The sequence below is a fragment of the Pantherophis guttatus genome, chromosome 1, assembly GCF_059756535.1.
Source record: "Pantherophis guttatus breed Tessera chromosome 1, ASM5975653v1, whole genome shotgun sequence".
NCBI classification, from domain to species: Eukaryota; Metazoa; Chordata; class Lepidosauria; order Squamata; family Colubridae; genus Pantherophis; species Pantherophis guttatus.
In genome coordinates, this window is record NC_142063.1 from 171875711 (window position 1) to 171895770 (window position 20060).

General features: G+C 40.9%; 1 protein-coding gene across 2 annotated transcripts in view; it reads left to right on the forward strand.

Annotated features, from left to right (window-relative positions):
- The window catches only part of NRP2 (neuropilin 2), a 207191-nt gene extending 187776 nt beyond the window's left edge, over positions 1 to 19415 (forward strand). For both annotated transcript variants that reach the window (XM_034431452.3, XM_034431461.3), the window contains exons 16-17: positions 12649 to 12717; positions 14786 to 19415. In XM_034431452.3, the coding sequence (XP_034287343.2) occupies positions 12649 to 12717; positions 14786 to 15090 (374 nt within the window). In that variant the 3' untranslated portion in view covers positions 15091 to 19415. The remainder of the gene's footprint in view (positions 1 to 12648; positions 12718 to 14785) is intronic.
- The last annotated feature ends 645 nt before the right edge of the window (positions 19416 to 20060 follow it).

Here is a 20060-nt window from a genome sequence, read left to right on the forward strand (position 1 = left end):
TACTGCCCCTACAGATTAATGTGGGACATTTTCAGGGCAGCAATTGGTGGATTCCCTGAATTCTAGTCTCCTCCTATATAGTCACACCTGCCAATAGGAAAAGCAATTGCCAATACCTCTCTAGAACTGGTAGCCAGCAGGAAAATGAAACACCATTCACTTTCAGTAATACAGGTTGGTGCAAGGGCTCCAGTTGCTGTCTTCCTCTGTGCCACATCAACCAGTCAATCAAAGATATTTCTAATTTTGGCTTTGGAGCTTTTTGCATAGGACTTGATCACTTGGGAAATTGATAACCTTGGGTTTTTTTTAAAAAAAAAATCTATTCTTTGCAAGCCAGGTATCCATTCTCTTTTTCAGCCAAGCCAAAAGGGATATGGAGGGCGGTGCCCAATGAGAGGCTATGAGACCCATATTCCTATGTAAAACAAATAAATACTGATCTTCCAGGAGCCCAAGAACGCAACCTGTGAGTTGAACTACAACTAGCAGAGAAATCAACAAATCTCCTTCTCACTGCATCTTCCATTCCTTCCAATATTACTTATCCAACTTGTCAGGTGATTTTTGTTTTGTTTTATTTAGGCTTTGACATCACTTTATCAGTTTTCAGCAGTGGCATTTGTTTGGGAAGCTCCGGTAGATTCCCATATCAAAATAAAAGCTACAAGCCAGGTATTCATCCTCTCATGCAGGTCAACCCAAAATGGCCATAGAGCCAGTGATCAGAGATGACACAAGAAGGGGCAAATCTACAAGTGGCAAGTAAGAGCTGTTCACTGAAGTCACTGACAGATTCTAGTCACTGAAATGTTGTAAATTGACTATAAAGCAAGATGTTTGGAGGAGAAGGAAAATACCACTTTAACAGCAGAAGCATGAAAGATTTTTTTCACAGCATGCTGCAATGACACCAAGAAGGCATTGTAAAGATATATTCCTTAAAAACAGTGAGATATCTGTATTGCAGTAATAGGAATGTGAGCATGAGATCTTAGTCCCAAGAGTAATGCCATAGTTCCCATTCATCTCAGAGGCAATGTTTAAGGTGCTTCTGGGTTGAATGTCATAGTTTCTTGATGCGCATCAGATATTCATGGGTCCATTTTCTCAATTCTCTCCCTAATCAGTAAGGCTGATTTGCATTCTATAACTTTTGTAAAGAACTTTACAAAGTTTACCATAAAGTAATAGGAAGCATTTGTTTCAGATTCCATTGTAAAGTGTCTATTCCTACTTTCAGTCTTTACTTAGATGTTATTTAATAATAAACTCTGATGGGATTTCTAAGGTTAAACAGAGCATTTCCCTTTCTAGGAGAAGCCTTGCAAAAATAGTATTTGTCACAAGGAAAGTGAGCATGTCACTCAGTATATGATAATATGGTTGAGAAAGCATATTCTTGGCTCAGCTGTCTGTTATTGTTCTTCTTATGGAGGCAGTCATGTTTGATTTCTGATACTGACTCATTGGGAGGGAAGAAGTTTCCATGCTGTGTAATAATTAAATTTCTGGTAGTTTAGTGACGACTTTCTGAAATTGTGTTTGGAAGTATATAAGAACTGGTGCCATCTAGTGCTTTCAGTGAAACAATGAAAGTTTCTGTCATAATATTACGTTGTTTGTTCTCAGCAAACAAAATAAAGCATAAAAATAAACCTGCAGCATTGAAATAAAACTTTAAGAATTAGCCCAATATAGTGAACTGCAGCCAGTATAAGGAATTTACCAAGTTTAATTTAAAAATCAATAAAATAACAGATGACCAAGAAAATACGTCAAACCTTTTAAACAATTGGATTTTCAGAGCTTTTGTCAGTATTGTAACTGATGGGGCCATCTGCAAATCTTCAAAGAGGGAGTTTCATAAATGGGGGGCCATTAATGAGAAGGCCAATTACCTGATGTAGTTTATTGGGTCACGGGTTTTGACTTCTGGATGGAAACTTGGCACGATAGTAAGTATCTGGAATGCAGGGATGACGCTGAGGCAAAGACCCACAGCTGAGTGCCTTGCAGGAGCTAAAGGAGTTTCTTTGGTCACCAGAATGAGCTCCAGAGAGCAGTTCCTCATTAGGAAGCCTATAGGACAGTAATGGCTAACCTTTTACGTCACCATATACTAGCCTGCATGCCGGAAATGGCACACAAAACCATCCCGCCTGGAGCACATGGCCTCACTGGCCTTTGCACGCGCGGGAGTGCTGATACCTGGAAGGGCGGCACCGGCTGTCCATCACACATGTGCGAGCCAGCACCCAAACCCCGGTTTCCGGTACCCGACAAACAGCTGGCCATTGCACATGCGCATGATGTAAACCCAAAAGTTTGGATGCCGGCTTGCGCATGCACAACGGAATGCTACTCTTCTGGGTTTTACCACTCCCACACGCGCAACTGTTGTGGCCCACCAGCGGCCTGCGTGGATCGTGGCTGATCCCGACGATGAGGAGGCTGGTGTGCTGTCACGCCAGCAGCCGGTGCAGCCGGTGCTCGCGTCGGACAGCGAGGCGGCTGAAGAGGATGTGGTGCCAGAGGCAGAGACTCAGCCAGGACCTTCAGAAACTCCAGAGGCTCCTTCAAGTGGAGATAGCAAAGTGGAGGAGCCTCTCCTCAATGCTCGAGCACGCAGGGCTGCCAAAAGGCAGGAATGGCTACTCAGGAGGAGGAGGTCTCCTTGAGAGTAAGGCTTGAGGATAATTGGCCACTCCCTTAGCCTATTTAAGTCACACGCCATTAGTAAGTTTCTTGCTAGAAACAACTTGCAATTATCATCAGAGCATTTTTGGAAAAGTCTTATCGTATCTTGTTTTCTGGGCTGGTTGCCAACCTTTGCCGGACTTTGGTTTATTCTTGCTACTTAATAAATTTGATAAGGACCATTGGTGTGTGTCAATATCCTCGGGAATCCGGAGCTGGGGCAGAACAGTGACGGCCAGCTGACCGGTGTGCGTGTGTGCATAGGAATGTGGAAGAGGAGCCAGTGAGGCCGTGCATTCCTCGCGGGATGGTTCTGCATGCCGCTCATGGCATGCATTCCATAGGTTCACCAACACAGCTTTAGGATTTGGTGGGAACCTGTCAATAATTCACAAGTAGTGGGTGGAGGGATGATACAGCATGCACACAGCCTCACACAAAGCCTGCTTAAACAATAGTGGGTTTGCCCAACCCATTTTCTAAAGCACTTCCATGAAATGAAAAAAAAATTAAAATGACAAAGATCTTCAACATAGTAGAAGAGCAAAAGCCATCCAGGTACAGTAACTGTACCTTCAGCCTACGGGGAGGATTACAATACAAAGTAAGAAAATAACTGTAAGTAAGAAAATAACTGTGCTCTATGTACAGTTACTCATGTGCTAGTCAGCTCCTGTCTTGACTACTGTAACGCTGTCTAGCTGGGGCTGCCCTTGAGGACCACTCGGAGGCTTCAGCTGGTGCAGAATGCAGCCGCGCGGGTTGTGATGGGAGGGTCCCGATACTCCCATGTTACCGGTTGCCCTCTGGGTGAGATTCAAGGTGCTGGTGATGACCTATAAAGCCCTACATGGCTTAGGCCCAGGATACTTGTCGGACCATCTGCAGCCAGCAACGGCTTCCCATTGTCTGGTGCGTTCTCACAGGGAGGGCCTTCTTCGGGTGCCGTCGGCTAGACAGTGTCGGCTGGCGGCCCCCAGGGGTAGAGCTTTCTCTGTGGGCGCGCCCACTCTTTGGAATCAATTCTCCCTGGGGCTTCGGTTGGCTCCTGACCTTCGCACCTTCCGCCGCGAATTAAAAACATGGCTGTTCACATCGCCCAGCCTGAACTGAGGGGTTTCTTGATTATTTTAATGGGTTTTAATATATGTTTAAATTATATATTTATACATTTATGTATTTTATCTATGCATATTTATGTATTTTACGTTTTATTGGGTTTGTTTTTATTTGTTGTGAGCCGCCCTGAGTCCTACGGAGATAGGGCGGCATACAAATTATATTAAATAAATTAAATAAATTAAATAAATAAAAAGATTTAAAAGCAAAAAGCTTTTTTTAAAAAATGAATTAAGGGAAAAGTTAAATCTGGAATATTGTTTTATTAAGCACTTTTGAATTATTTAATTAATTGATCAAATCCTACCTCCATAGGAGAGAAAGTTGTTTAAAAAGATGGCTGCCTGACTTGATTAAACAATAAGATAAGTTGAGAAAGAAAAGAAAAAGAAAGTCTCTACTTTTTTAGGTAGAGGCTAAAGAGCTACTAAGTAGAGCATAGAAACATTATTACCGGTATATGCACAATGATGGAGCAATACTAAAATTCCCACAATGATAAAATGGATTGTAAAAATGTCAGAACAGGCAGAAATGGCAAAACTGACCTGACTAGCCAGGGGTAAAACCACAAGGACGTTTATACATGACTGAAAATCTTTTATGGACTTCTTGGTAAAAATGGAAGAAAGTGAAGTGATAATTTATGGTTTTGATGACTGAAAAGTGATTAACTAAACTGTGGAAGAAATTTTTATAATACCAAGAGGGAAGAGAGATGATAAATTTGTTTATAACTGTTGAAAAAAAAACTTCATATTTTTTGTGTCACTGTTTTTCTTTCCTTCAGATCAGTTTTGCTTTCTTTTTCCTCCTTATTTCTCATTTTTCTTTACATTTGCTTTTTACTGATGTGAAAATTCTTAATAAAAATTATATATTGAGTCACCAGTTTCAGTAGATGCTGTTTCCAAGTAAGTGTCCTCGACCTGCAATTCTTATAGCTTGATCCTAAAGGGACCCGGTTAAGTCAACTAAAGCCCTTCTGTTTAGATTAAGCACTTCTTTTCATATAATGATTTTGCACACTGAAGCTAGAAGATACTGGTGGTTCCTTGATTAAGCTGTTGTTTACTCTTTGATAGTTTATCTGAGTTAGTGGTTTCTTGATTGGGGTATTATTGACTGCTTGATTGTATTAAATTTGGTATTAATCTCTGCTTAATCTGGATATTGATTGCTGGCAAGGAACTGTTATGGTCCTTAGTTTTTTATTGTCTCTTTTGAATGCTATGGAAATGTTGCTTATCTCTATGTGCCTGTTGCTGACCGATTTGTTGGAGTACCAGACTTCCAAGAATTCTGTAGCATTTTTGGACTTGTTCTAAGATGTTCACAGTTTCTCAGCTGAAACTGTGATGAAGTCTGTGCCTATGTTCCATAATTAAGGAATTTTCATCATGTCTTCTGACTGTTACTTGGGATGTACTCTGCAGGTCTTCTATCTTTGTCTACATAGTGGCCGCTACAGTCCTTAAACTTATATTATAGATGACTCCTGTTTTTTCTAAGGGTTGTTTTGGTTTACTTAAGGTGTTTTATAGGGGTTTAGTTGGTTTATGTGCTACGGTGATTGTAATAGTCGGTTGTTTGTTTGTGAGATGTTTTTCCAAATATGGCAGTGTTAGCCTTTTAACAGCCATAAGATAAATAAATACATAATCCTTTTAACAGCTTGTGTTGATTGTGCTATATTGAGTTGAATGATCAGGTACTTTTTGGATAAAATTGTGTGGGTATTCATTTTGTTAGAAGATGCTGTAGAGATTATCTGTTTTGTTTTCCAGATGTTCAGGGTTGCTGCAGTGTATTTGTGCTCCTCTAAATAGCGTTCTTACATAGCTTCTCTTGGATTGTTACTTTTGTAGTGGAAAACTTAGTGTGGGTGGTTTTGTGTTTCTAATTTCCCATCATTGCCTCTGCTGATGAGGATATCCAGAAAAAGTAGTGTGTGTTGTTGTTTTCCTTTTCCCTTGTAAATTTTATTCCTTTGACGATGTTATTGATAGCTTCATGTGTCTTCTCTAGTTGTTCCCTTTTGTTTATGACAAAGGTGTAATCTACATACCTGATCCATACTTTGGGTTGTATTCATGAGTGTTACAGTTTCTAGGTATTGCATTATGGCCTCTGCTTTGAATCCTAAGAGTAGTGATCCCATTGGTGTTCCTTTGATTTGTTGGTATATTTGTCTATCAGATTGAAAGTAGCCAGGGCCTAGGAGGCTAAGCACAGACCACACACAAGTTGTGGAAGGGGGTACTGTGGCATGGCAGGGAATAAAAGGCACAGCCCTGCATGAACGTAAGGAGGTTGGGGGGGAGGGACTTACTTGAGTGACTTGTGATCTTCTTTGTTTGCTTTCCCATTGGCTTTATTTGTGGAAAGCCAGTAAGGAAGGGGACAAATGGTAATTAAGTGACCATGGAGCACTGTAACTATCGTAAGTATGAGTTGGTTGCCCAGCACTCTAATTTCGATCACATGACTGCAGGAGTATGCAACAGCCAGAGCTTCAAGGAACAGTCGTAATTACCACTCATTCAGCAACGTCACAGTTTTGAATGGTTGCTGAAAGCGTGGTCAGTAAGCAAGGACTATCAGCATAGATGTTGAAAAAAGGAGAGACAAGGGAGGGGATACTCTATTTAAAATCATGCATGGTATAGAGAATGTGATGAAAGAGAAGTTTTGCGTTCACAATGTTTGAAGCTGAGGTCATCCCCTAAAAGTAAATGCTGGAAGATTCATGAGACACAAGAAGGATTTTTTTTTCCCAAACAGTGCATTTGCTGCCAGCAGTTTTGATAATGGGAGCCAATTTGACTGGTTTAAAAATGGGATTGTACAGGTTCATGGAGGATTCAGGTGATTAGTGGCTGCTAATACTGATTGCTGTCTTGTTTGTTACCAAACTTTGAAGGCTGCTTGTCTCCTGAGCAACATTGGGTAGCATACAATATTAACAGGAGTTCTAACACTGTAACAGAAAAGAAGGATGAATATTCAGAAAGAGGAATAAAACACACAAGCAGAACACAAAACATTCACAGCTGGATAATGCCTTGGTTAGGATCCGGCTCCATACTCAGTTATGGGTTTTCCATTGAGTGCTAAGGCTCTTTTAGTAGGCTGCTCTTCCCTCAGCAGACGGCTCTGAGGTGTAAGAGTGAGGCTCAGGAGCTAAGGGAATGCACCAACATTGCAGTTTCAAAATCTTAGAGCCAAGTGTTTGACAGAACATATTATAATGGAAACAGTGCTGATTGTTCAGTGGGACAAAGTGATTCTGCTGCCAACAACTCCAGAGATGTAATACAAGAGTTGTGTTCTACATGAACGCTCTACAAAATTTGATGTCTTAGAAGCTTTTCCCCCCTTGAGGCAGAGGAATCTTTTTTATTCTAGGCTATTTTTAGGCTTTGAGACATTCTTTCAAATGGCACTTGGTGGTTGTTTTGAGCTCTACTGCTGGTGGTGTGGAGGGTGCTACTTGTGTTGTTCACTGATATTTCTCAGGAGAATGCAACTCTCTGTGAAGCTTCAGAAAAAGCCCTAGGGAGAGAGTTCTCTCATAGCTTTTCCCTTACTGGAAGTGTTTGAAATCAAAATGGCTGTGAATTATTGCAGAAATGTGGTCCAATGAAAGACTGGCCACCTCACAGACCCCTTGCCCACTTCATCACTAAATGCAAGAGAATTTCATTCTGTTCAAGATCATTTTTAAAAAGAATGCCTAATTCTTTTATTCTGTTGAATGACAACAGAAAGAAAATAAAAAAAAAAGTCTAGATACATTTTCAATCTAGCTCCACTCTAAATGATGCAACACAGCTGAAAATTGGCTGTGGCAAAGGAGGGTGCCCTCTGGGCTCTTGCTTGAGGCAGCAAAATGTCTCCATCTGACCTTGAGGGTGATTTGAAAACCCAATCCTCCAAACTGTTGTTGAACTGCTGTTGTTGGTTTTTTTGCTCCTGTTCGAGATTGTTTTGTTTTTCAGACATACTTAGCAAGGCCTGTACCAGTAACAGAGCCTTTCACACATTTCTGCATAGCAGTTCAGGTTTAGTTTTCTCGTGGCAAGTACATTTGTAGTTTTAATAATTGCTTGTAATTCCTGACTGTTGTATCACCACCTTCTGTGGGAGGCATTTGTTTTTGCCATGCTTGTCAAGCATATATTCATGTTTCACTTCATTGGCTTTACAAATTGTCAGCTGATTGTTTTTTTGTTTGTGTTTTAACTTGTGTGAAACATGCTGAATAGCAGAATACTTTCCCCCTAGAATGAGAAGGACAGTGTTGTGTGATACCATTTCTGACACTAAAGAATAAAAATGTAGCACATTTGTTGGTTGGATTTATTCATGAAGGGAGTTGAGCTTCGGTTGTGTTCACATGTGGAACTTCAACATCTGATGATTCAACATCAACCAAAGATTAATCTAGGGGAAAGTGCCCACAGATAAGATGCTACAATAGTCACGTCCTCATTTCCAACACACACTGTGGAGGCAGCAATCCTCACATGTAACGCCCAACTGGCCATGTGTAGATTGACATTTGTTTGGGTTATACAAACCCTGTAAGAAGGGGAGGGCTGTCTGTTTTTATTAGCAGAGAGAGAACTCTTACAGGGATGCAGAACCCTCCCTTTGCTTCAAGAAGAATGGAAAGATGATAATAACTAATTATTGCAATCTAGGCCAGTTCCAAAGGAGGAAAGAATTCATTATTGTAGTCTTTTCTGTAGACCAGTGAAATGCTGTGGACATAGTATATTTAGATTTCAGCAAGTAGACCACAACCTATTTCTTGGTAAGCTAGAAAAATGTGAGATAGACAGCATCACTATCAGATGGATTTGTAATTGGCTGACAAACCATATTCAACGAGTAGTTCTTAATATAACTGCATCTACATGGAAGGAAGGAAGCAGTGATGTACCACAATGTTCCATCTTAGGCCCAATATTCTTCAATAGCTTCATAAATGACTTAGATGAGGGAATAGAAGGGGAACCCAACAAATTTGCAGATGAAGCTAAATTGACAGGAATAGCCAACACCCCAGAAGACAAGCTCATGATCCTAAAAGAATTTGACAGACTTGAACAATGGGCCATATCCAAGAAAATGAAATTTAATGTGGAGAAAAGCAAGGTTTTATATCTGGGCAGGAAAAACCAAAGGTACAAGTACAGATTAGGAGAGTCAAAAACAGTAAGTGTAAGAGGGACCTTGGAGTCTTAGTTGATGATCACTTAAGCATGAGCCAGCAGTGTGTGGCAGCAGCCAAAAAAGCTAATACAATCCTCAGTTGTATAAACAGATACATAGAATCAAAATCACATGAAGTATTAGTACTGTTTTATAAAGCCTTAGTAAGACCACACCTTAAATACTGCATCCAGCTTTGGTCGCCACATTACAAAAAAGATGTTTGGAAAAAGTGCAGAGAAGAGCAACTAAGATGATTAAAGGACTGGAGACTAAAACACATGAAGAATGGTTGCAGGATTTCAGTTTGGCTAGTCTAGAGAAAAGAAGGACTTGGGCTATGTTGGCAAACCTATGGAACGTGTGCTGGAAGTGGCACGCAGAACCATCCTGCGAGGAACGCGTGGCCTCGCTGGCTTCTGTGCACACACACGTGCCAGTCAGATGGCCATCGTGCGCGCAGGAGCGGTGAAACCCAGAAGAGCGGCATTCTGTCACGCATGCGCAGGCTGGCACCTGAACTTCTGGGTTTACATTGCGTGCATGCATGATGGCCAGCCATTCGTCGGGTACACATCTGTGCCTGAAACCGGAAGTTCAGGTGCCAGTTCGCACATGTGTGACGGACTGCCGCTCTTCCAGGTTTCACCGCTCCCACGCGCACGATGGCCAGCTGACCAGCACATGTGTGTGCACAGGAAGAGGGAACCGGGCGGAAGAGGGAACTGGGCCTAAGATGGAACATTGTGGTACACCACTGCTTACTTCCCTCCATGTAGATGTAGTTATATTAAGAACTACTCGTTGAATATGGTTTGCACATGCGTGATGGACTGCCGCTCTTCCAGGTATTGGCACTCCCATGCATGCAAAGACCAGCGGGGCCACGCATTCCTCGCGGGATGGTTTCACGTGCCATATCTGGCATGCAGGCCAGCACGCGGTGACGTAAAAGGTTAGCCATCACTGAACCAGGGAACATGATAGCAATATTCCAGTATTTGAGAGGCTGCCACAAAGAGGAGGGGGTCAATTTATTTTCCAAAGCACCAGAGGGCAGGACAAGAAACAATGGATGGAAACTAATCAAAGAGAGAAGCAACCTGGAATTAAGGAGAAACTTTCTAACAGTGAGGACAATTAACCAGTGGAATAGCTTGCCTGCAGACATTGTGGGTGCTTCATCACTGGAGGTTTTTAAGAAGAGACTGGACAGTCACTTGTCTGAAATGGTATAGGACAGGGATGTCAAACACAAGGCCCGTGGGCCAGATCCAGCCCATGATATGGTCAGATCTGGCACGTAGGGACATCCTGGAAAATGTAAGGAGCCAGCTCACATCGCTTCAGCCCAGTTTACCCAATATGAAGAAGAAACATACCAGCAGTTTGGGGAGTGGCATCAAACTGGCCACACCCACCCAGTTGGCCACGCCTGCCCACCCACCCACCCCCAACGTCAACCACAGCCCTGATATGGCCCTCAATGAAATTGGGTTTGACATCCCTGGTATAGGATCTCCTGCTTCCAAGGTCACTTCCAGCTCTATTCTGATTGAATGTAACTAAACAGATAGAATTGCTGTCATCAGCGGTGAGCCTTCCAAGTATTAAGTGCACCAATGATTACATGTATGTTCACATATAAGCTTTTTTATCCTTAAAAATGTGAGATATTGCCCTCAAGTAAAAAAAAAAAAAGCAAAATGTCTACTGTACAACTATTGTTAATCCTTATAACTTCCATAGGATCAAAGGCCCCAAACATTCTATGATAAGAATGTCCTACTCCCAAAATGGATGATGCCAGGTCCAAAAAGTGGACGAACCATTAAAAAAATTAAATAAAATTAATTGATGTACAAATGTATAAATCATGTTTATGGATTCCCTGCAATGACAAAAGAGTAGAAAATTAATAAGGAAGTATAATTCAATTTCAGCTCCATACCAATGTATTGTATTTAATGCCCATCCACAAACAATCCAGTTATAAAAGTCAACTTTTAAAATATAGTAGAATGTTTAATGTCCTCCCCCATTGCAGATATAAGATTATTTTTTTTAAATGGAGGCAGTTCTCTTTTTAATATATAAATTCCCAAGGAACTATAATTACTAAAAAAGTAGACATAATTATTTCAAATTAGTTTGAAAAACCACATAATTTCCATAAAAACCCCTGAGACAGTTCATCCCATCTATAAAATTAATAGTACCCCATTTGTTAAATTAATGTTTCTCCTATTCATATATATGTCTGACTGTCAGCTGATCAAATTAGATAGGTAATTAGATATAAAAAGGTTAACTTGCACACTCTGTTTTCAAAAAAATAAGCTGAGTGTACAAACATACATTTACTTCTCTCTTGAGCATACACACATCTGTGGGCAGAACCATACACAATATCCTCTGTCCCTCCTTCCAAGAGGAAAGCGAGGAAAATCTGAGCAGATTACATAAATTTTGAGCAAGTGGCATGGAAATCAGGGAAGCAGAAAAATGAAACTGAGGAAAAGGGGAAACTACCAGAGAAATCCATTTTGACTGTACAGTAGTCACCATCCTAATTTTTCCAGACTCCAGAGTAAATAGCCTGAAGCAGGTAGCACGGAAAGAGCTGCTAAGAGAGGGAGGCAGTCAGAAGTGGGTGATATGGAAAGACCAAAAAGAGAGAGAGAGAGAATGTAGAAGAAGTTGAATGTGTGGGACAATGAAGGTGATGTTTGAGGGCAACAAAGGGCAGAGGGCACATTGAAAAGGAAGCAGTGAAAAAATTGCGTGAGGTGAGGTGAAAAAATTGAGGAAGTGGCATGTACATTTTCAAATATATCGTGAAACTATAGCTACTTAGATTTCTTGAAACATTTTGTCAATGCTTTTCACAGACTACTTCCCCAGGAGAGGCATAACAAAATACATACTGTGATGACGTGTTAGCATACTCTACAACATCTCTAGACTTAGTTTTCAGTCTGTTTCTAGAAATCTAAAGAAAGCTTCTTTTTTTTTAGTAAGAAAGGGTTAGGCTTATAAGAATGATTTGCATGAATATTGGAAGGCATTTACAGAATTCTTGTCTTTCTAGATTAATCTGGCTTTCACAATCATACATGTAATAATGATACACGGCTTCCATAAACCAGTTTGAGTGCATTTGATACCCAAATTGAAAGTGGTCATTTGGTCTTTATTTCTACTGAGATGTATGTCAGATGATAACATACAGGGTATGCTAAATGGATGCCTCATTAATGGTGACTAACAATGGGCACTATGGAAATGTGATCATATGCTTCAATGAAGCATAGCCATTATAAAGAAGCTTCCTTCAGTAGTAATCAGACTTACCTGGTTTTATTCCTCCAATTCTCATTTTCCCTGCCGTCTGGTAGAAAAATAGAAGTTACTATAATATTAAAAAAAAGTTACAATGATGCATGTATTTCCCACAGTATGCTAATAAATATGAATGCATCCTAGCTTTGACTATAAACAGCCTTGAAAAAAAAATACCATTTTGAAAAGTGTGTATTTATTTAAGGGGAAGTGTATCTTGTTCCTGCTTTTTGAATTAGACATTTTACAACATCTTTATCATTCCAGTGGATTTCCCAGCATTAGAGGATGAGATTTCAATTCATGGGGAGGACTTTGGAGAAGACGCTGAAGATGGTGAGTAGCAGATATTCCCTGCTTCAGTATTCAAGTTTCAATTCTACTTTCTATGATTCTCTGAAAAGCAAATTATTGCTTAGCCACAAGTAAGCCATTTTATGAATATGTGGATTAGATCAGTTTGCTTTAGAATTGGTAGGGATGTGTATGTGGGTCCTTGCCTCTGGCTACAAAAAACATGTTTAGGGTATAGGAACGAAGTACAGTATTTTAATAGCAGTTGGTCCCATAGCCAGGGTAAGTTTTGCCTTCACATTGCATAATACTAATTAGCATCTGCTCTATACAAAATAGGGCCTGTTAATTGTGAGAACTCCATCTATTAATTGGTGGGCGGATGCTGGCACAGTTGCATGTGTCAAGTGCAAGATCAGAGGACTCTGACAATCAGGGAGAAGAGCAAATTGAGGAAGAATCTTCACACATACACACACACACCGCTTTCGCAAAAACATCCAGTATATCTTTTCTCAGATATAGAATGAGAGCAAGTTAGAATACAGCAAGCTAATATCTAGAATTCCCTTCCTCAAGGCCTGAAGAAGTTCTTCTATAATTGTTACTAAACATCAGTGGTGGGTTGCTACCAGTTCTCCCCCGTTCTTGCGAACGGTAGTGGAAATTTTGAGTAGTTTGGAGAACCGGTAAATACCACCTCTGCCTGGCCCCGCCCCCAATCTATTCACTGCCTCCTGAGTCCCAGCTGATTGGCTAGAAGGAAAAAATCAGGGCTCACTTGACAAAGAAGAGAAAAAAAAAAAACCAAGACACCTTAGCTTTAAATTGAGAAGCCAAGAAGCCTCTCAACTGATCAGCTAGAACCGATTCACTCCTTGTAAACTGCTTGGTGGTGGTAGATTGGCAATTGAGGCCAAGCTGCCTGAAAGCGGTTTCCGATGCTCTCGGTGGTGGTAGAGCGGCAAAAAACTGTTTAAACTCTTGCCTCAGCACTTCAAAGGGCCGCTCTACAGCTGATCAGCGATAAAAGGCAGTGTGGTGGTAGACCAGTGCACTCCAAAAACAAATGGGTAGACTGGTGCGCTCCAAAAACAAATGGGTAGACAGGTACGGCTCTGCAAGCAGTTAAAAGCCTGGTAGACCAGTACCTCTGCTAAATCCTAAAGAATTGTCACATGACCATCAAACCACACCCACAAAATAAGCCACGCCCACAGAACCGGTAGTAAAAAAATTTAGAACCCACCCCTGCTAAATATATATGCTCCCTATGCTTCCCTGCCAGCCTTCTGGTATTTTCTCACCATTACAGAATTAGCATCCTTCAGATGTGATGGATCTAGAGGAAAAGAAATGTAAAGCTTTAGCAGGAGCATGAATTGGGGACAAATTAGGCAGCAGAAACATTTGGCAACTAAAAGATGCAATTTGTTTCACTAGAGATGCAAGCAAAATCATGCACTTTAAGCCTTTCTCACTAAAGTAAAACCAAAGAGCATTTCTTTGAAACAGCAGGCAGAAAACACGGGAAGGGAAAATATTATAAAGTTATGCAAATTGAAGGTCAGGCTGAGACAGTGAATATTGACCTTCTGTCTCCATGTAGGAGACAGAAGCTCCCTGTTGCTTGTGGCTTGAGAAAGTAGAAACACCAGCAAGAGGCCCACTAGTAAAGATAGTTGTGAGGACAAGTTTAAAATGAATTACACAGTATCTACCAAAGCAACAGTGTTTAATTAAAAGTACTATTAGACCTTTTAGCTTCAGACATTTTAACCTTCCTATAAATATGCAAATGAAGGTCTGGTTCACTCAGGAGAAGGCCTCCTACAATCACAGTGACAATTTGGTTAAAGGACACATAAGGCCTGTCCTCCAACCAAGTTCAGATAAATGTTCTAGAACAGGGGTGTCAAACTTGCGACATCACATTGTCATGTGACATATCATGATTTTCCCCCCTTGGGCCGTGAGTTTGACACCCGTGTTCTAGAAGCTGCCCCCTCCAAGTTGTCCATGGGAGTCCTTTTCCCTCAGGGACATTTCCTTTACTAGTCCCACCTGAGACTGCTTTTCTGATAACCTCTTACTTCCCATTGCATTTCAGATGCCATTAACCTGGACAGAAACCACACCACACTTTCTACAAATTCCCCACTGACTCCACTGGTGGACACAGAGAAGAGCTGGCTATATACTCTGGACCCCATCCTGGTTACCATCATAGCCATGAGTTCTTTAGGAGTCCTTCTAGGGGCAATTTGTGCTGGGCTACTACTGTACTGCACCTGTTACTACACTAGCCTCTCTTCCCGGAGCTCTACCACTCTAGAGAATTATAACTTTGAGCTTTATGATGGCATCAAACACAAGGTCAAAATGAACCACCAAAAGTGTTGCTCTGAGGCATGACTGATTGCACTGAAATCACATTTGACATTTCATTCCAGCAGTAGTGGCTGGGGAAGATTACTTTTTCTATGGGAACTGAATGCCATAATTTTACACAAGCCCATGCTGGAATGCTGAAGGGGTGGGGGGTTGCTGTTGTTTAGAAGAAAAAGAAGAAGAAAGCAGCAGAGGAAGAAAGTTGGAAGAGGATTACCAGTTGTAAGAAATGTGGGTAATTGCTCTTGCAGGAAGAACTGGGTAGACTCAAACAAAGCAGCCGCCATGCTCTCCATTTTATTTCTTCTATGAGCCAATCGTATTTGTAGAAGGCAAAAGATCCACCTGGTTTTGAGGAAGCCAGGGACATTATATGTATAATTATTTGCCACTTCCTTCTTCAGATGAGATTGCTAAATGGCGCCCTCCCCTTCCCCTTTCTAGTCTTAGGAATTATAATCTCACGCTTGCTCGCACACACAGGTACCTGCATGCCCCAGCCAGTAGATCACCTGTCAGAAATGGTGCTTGATTGAAAGGGACTGTCTCAGTGCTGTGGGTGGTGAAACAAGTCCAGGAAGCTGCAGCCGCTTCCAACACCCCCATCTCTCCCACCCCACCAAAGGGAAACCGTGTGGCTCCCTTTCACCAATCGGAAAAGGAGTGGCAGGGATTGGGGATGTGGGGGGAGGGGAGGATTTGGCTCATGGATCACCAGGAAAAACACTTTCTTCCTGGATTACCAAGCAAAAGAAACAGGCAGCCTGAGGTGTGAAAGTTGACAGAAGCACCTCCTCCAGAGAAGCTGAAGAGCCTTAAAGTGATTTGTGAAAAAGAGCCATTTATTAAATCCAGATCTTGGACTGAAACAGCAGAGGCCTTCATCACAAGGGCTCTTTCTCCTCCTTTTCTTTCTGCCCTCTTTTTTTAATCTTGTTGGGTTTTTTTAGTGTAAAAACATTGCCGCAAACAAAAGACACAATTATAAGGTGCCCAAGAACTCAGGAGATGGCTTTTTATATATTTCAAGAGGAAGACAGGCTGCTAGGTAGATAGATAGATAAATATATTTTATTAATGCTGTGTCCACTCTGATGGGGAAAAAAAAGTATTAAAAGGCTCGTGGAATAAATGCAGTTATTCAGCCCATCACACAGAGTGGCGATGATACCTCTAATTGGCAGATATGATTTAATGGCACCATTAGCCAATAAGAAGGACTTAATTTTTCTGCAAAGGATTCTAAACTAATATAGCCTTTGAGCAGATTCATAATTGTGCTGTCTGGCAAAGGCATCGGTCCTTCACAGATTCAGGTCCTTTTGGGAGGACCCAGCCATTAGAAATCTAAGGTTATGGCAAAATTGCAGGGTATCAAGGTTAAGCTGATATTCTAGTATGGATGTCGCATAAATGGATCTGGAGCAATCTTCTATCACCTTCTTCTTCCTTCAGAAAAATGCAACTTGCTTGTTGTGGTTTGCATAGCAACTTGTTTATTTTTGAAGGGCTTTGTGTGAATATGTATTTGACTTTTTTTAATAAAGTGCCTTAGAAAAATATTTTTCCCTTAGAGATATGTGATGTAACAAATTACAACTGAGGCATTCAACATTTCTCCTTATCCCTCTTTCTCCTTCACTTCTTCATTGCCATCAGATCTCTACTGGGTAGAGTTTTGTCCTTTCAGATAGTCAAATATATATAACTAATGTTTTCATGTGTGCTGTGCCATGCTTGAAATGTCTTGCAGACCAGTTTACAGTATCAACTTTCAATTTCCAATGCCTTTTGTTCAGCTCTTGGCAGCAATCTTCAAGCCACAGGTTGTTTTGTTTTGTTTTGTTTTGTTTTGTTTTTTGTTTTTTTAAAAAAAATCACAGTGACTGAGGTGGAACATTTTCTAAATTAGCAGATTGGATATGCAGGTTTTTTTTAAATGTGGTAATTTGAGGAATGACACCTCATAGCTTAGTATGATAGTTTGATATTCAATGATAATGCTATGATGCTGATATAGCTTCATCTTTGTGATGTTGTGCTGGCTAAGCTCTTTTCTAGGAATGTACCTAATTGTCAGTAATTGTTAAAGACATTTCACCTGTTACACTTCGCAGGAATGCATTTCTAAACTGCTACTTGTGAATGTAATGGTACATCTTTGGGTACACATGTGTCATATATGTACACATGTATAGAAACGAGGGTTTGCAGCAGCTATCCTACATATAGAGGATCTCCTGTCATGCAGTCTATGAAATGCTCCTCTGAACAGTTTTATATGCATGCTTACCAAGCTGAATGTCTAGAACGTTTGGTGTATGTGGTAATAACCACCTGTGTGCAAGGATATGAACAAGGCACTTACTTTCACTTTAACACACTGAAGTCACAATTCTGTGCAGGTCTAGGTGTGCTTAGTGCAGCTGATTTTGGTGCATTTCATTCTGTGATACATTAGGATGTTAAAGCATTGATTTTTACACTAATTTCTCTGTTCCGCAGAAGACCTGCAGGAGCGACTCATTGAAAAAAATAATATTAATGGTAGTCCTTGACTTATTATCACAATTGGGACCAGAATTTCCAGTGCTAAGCAAGGTGATTATTAAGTGAGTCACATCAGATTTTGCTACTTTTTATGCCACAGTTGTTAAGCAAATCCGGCTTCTCCCATTTGCTTATCAAAAGCTGGCTGGGAAGGTCGCAAATGGCAACCCCAGGACTCTTCAGCCATTGCTGAAGTATATGCCAGTTGTCAATCCCTTGGATTTTGATCACATGACTGTGGAAATGCTGCAATGGTCATTTTTTTCAGTGCCATTGTAACTTTGAACAGTCAATAAATGAATAGTTGTAAATTGAGGACTGCCTATAAATATATGTCCTTGAAAAATAGCATGGGCAAGATGCCATCCATCATTCCTAAAATGAATAGCCACATCGAGAGTTTTGGAACATCCATTGTTCACACAGAGCAAACCGCTGGCTAGCCGATGGCTCATGTCCTCGAGAATACTTTGGTATGTGCTCCCAATTCTGTGTAAGAGTTTAGTTTTTTGCCTGGGTTTCCATAGCATAAGTCAGCATAGAGAAAGTACCCTGGTAGCAGGACATTTCAAAAGCACTGCCTTAAAAGCAGCCTTGCTCTAACAGAATAATGACTGTATCTATCCAGGTATACCATATACAAATACACTTCAGCTCACCCTCAACCGAAGTACCATATAGAGTGGGATCATCCAATTTTACAGGGGCTCCTTCGGCAGAACTGATTATTGCTACCAATGTTGAAGAAAGGTCCACAAGCCAGCTAAGGCTTATCACTGGAGCACTCCATGGTTTTCAGTGGAAGAATAAAGCATAGTTGGATGGGGTCCCATCCATATTTCTCTTATACTTGTATGGTGGATGAAGGAAGACCTCAGAGATGATATAGATATATTAAAAGGTAGTGTTGCTGTCTGTAGTAGACATACAGAGAGTGAGAGTTCGTGTATACATATATTACAATGTATATGTGTTTGCGCGTGCTTGTGAGTTCTCTGTATGTATTATATATGTGAGTGGCTATGTGGGGTTTCTTGTATCTTTAATGGAGGCAGAGGATGCTGCTGCCCTCAGCATAGGTTCAACTGGGAGGGCAGAGCAAATGGCATGCAATTGAAGAGTCCCACACACTTTGTATTCCATGTTGGCAGGTACAGGGGCTTTGTTGTGTGTGCACTCAGTGAACAAGAATCCGGCCATATGGCTGCATAGCTGATACCTCACCTACCTCCGTGCTGGGTGCTTTACTGTTCTAATGCAGAAAATGGTGTTTGATTGTATTTTTCATAGGGTGAAAGGAAAAAAAAGAAAAAGAAAAGAAATGGTGCATATTTTCATGTCAGTATGTTGTCATCTGCAAATGTATGTTGTGCTTGATGATCCATGTTCTTTAGTAACCTCCCTCTTTTCCAAATGGACAAAGAAATGCAGCCTAGTGTTACCAATGCCTTTGCTGAAATATTGCTTGCCCTCTCTCTCCCTCCCTGCCTGCCTGCCTGCCTGCCTCCCTGCCTCCCATGGTCAGCTTCACCATGGCCAGTAGGAGAGCTGCAGGATAATTGGTCTTTGCTTTCTAGGGAGATGTCTAGGGAGTAAGGAGGGGGAGGAAATGCAGGAAACGGGATTTTGCATATCTTACCAGCTCAAGGTAGTTTGACTATTTTACTGGCTGTGCCAGATCATGTGGACTTTAAAGCTTTTACTGTGATTCTTCAGTGTTTAAAGAAAAACTCAAACTGTGTTTCTATGATTTGTATAAAAGCCTTTTAAAAGTACTATTTAATAAACATTATAGTAGATACCTTTTCTGAGTCCACTTATTTTGTAGCTGGGAAAGAGAGGTAAAAGTTCTGATTTCTGATGCTTCAAGGGCAGGTCTCCCTGCCAAAACCGATTCTCCTGCCTGCAGCCGGTGTGACTGCCTTTGTCCGTGGCATTGACTGGATTAGTCTTTCATGAAGATGGCAATGGGCTTTTTCACACAGGGAGATTAATTGTGCTACATAACAAGTTACATACAGTGAGAGGTGGATTAAGATATGATTACATATAATTGCAATTTCTTGAATTTCCATGGCACTTTGTAATTTTGAAAACACTTGTTATGTGAAGTCTTGGCTACAGTCCAATAAAGCTATTGTGACTGCCCCATTAAAATTAGAGTAACAAATTGGTAATGGTTGAAGTGCCCAGGGCTTTTAGCAGAATTCATAGCCCAAAGCTAGGTGTGTTTATTGGAAATTATTACCACATTGCTCAGCGTGGTTAATTCTCAATAAATGTACCAAGTGTTTTGATCTTGGACAGTGCTACCATTAGCTGGATTAGACTTGCTTATAATATCATTTGTAATTACCAGGAAACAAATAAAAATTCTGTGGTAAAATAAGTCCACATTATTCACAAAGAGCTGAATTCTCTGACCTCTACACATGTATGAAATG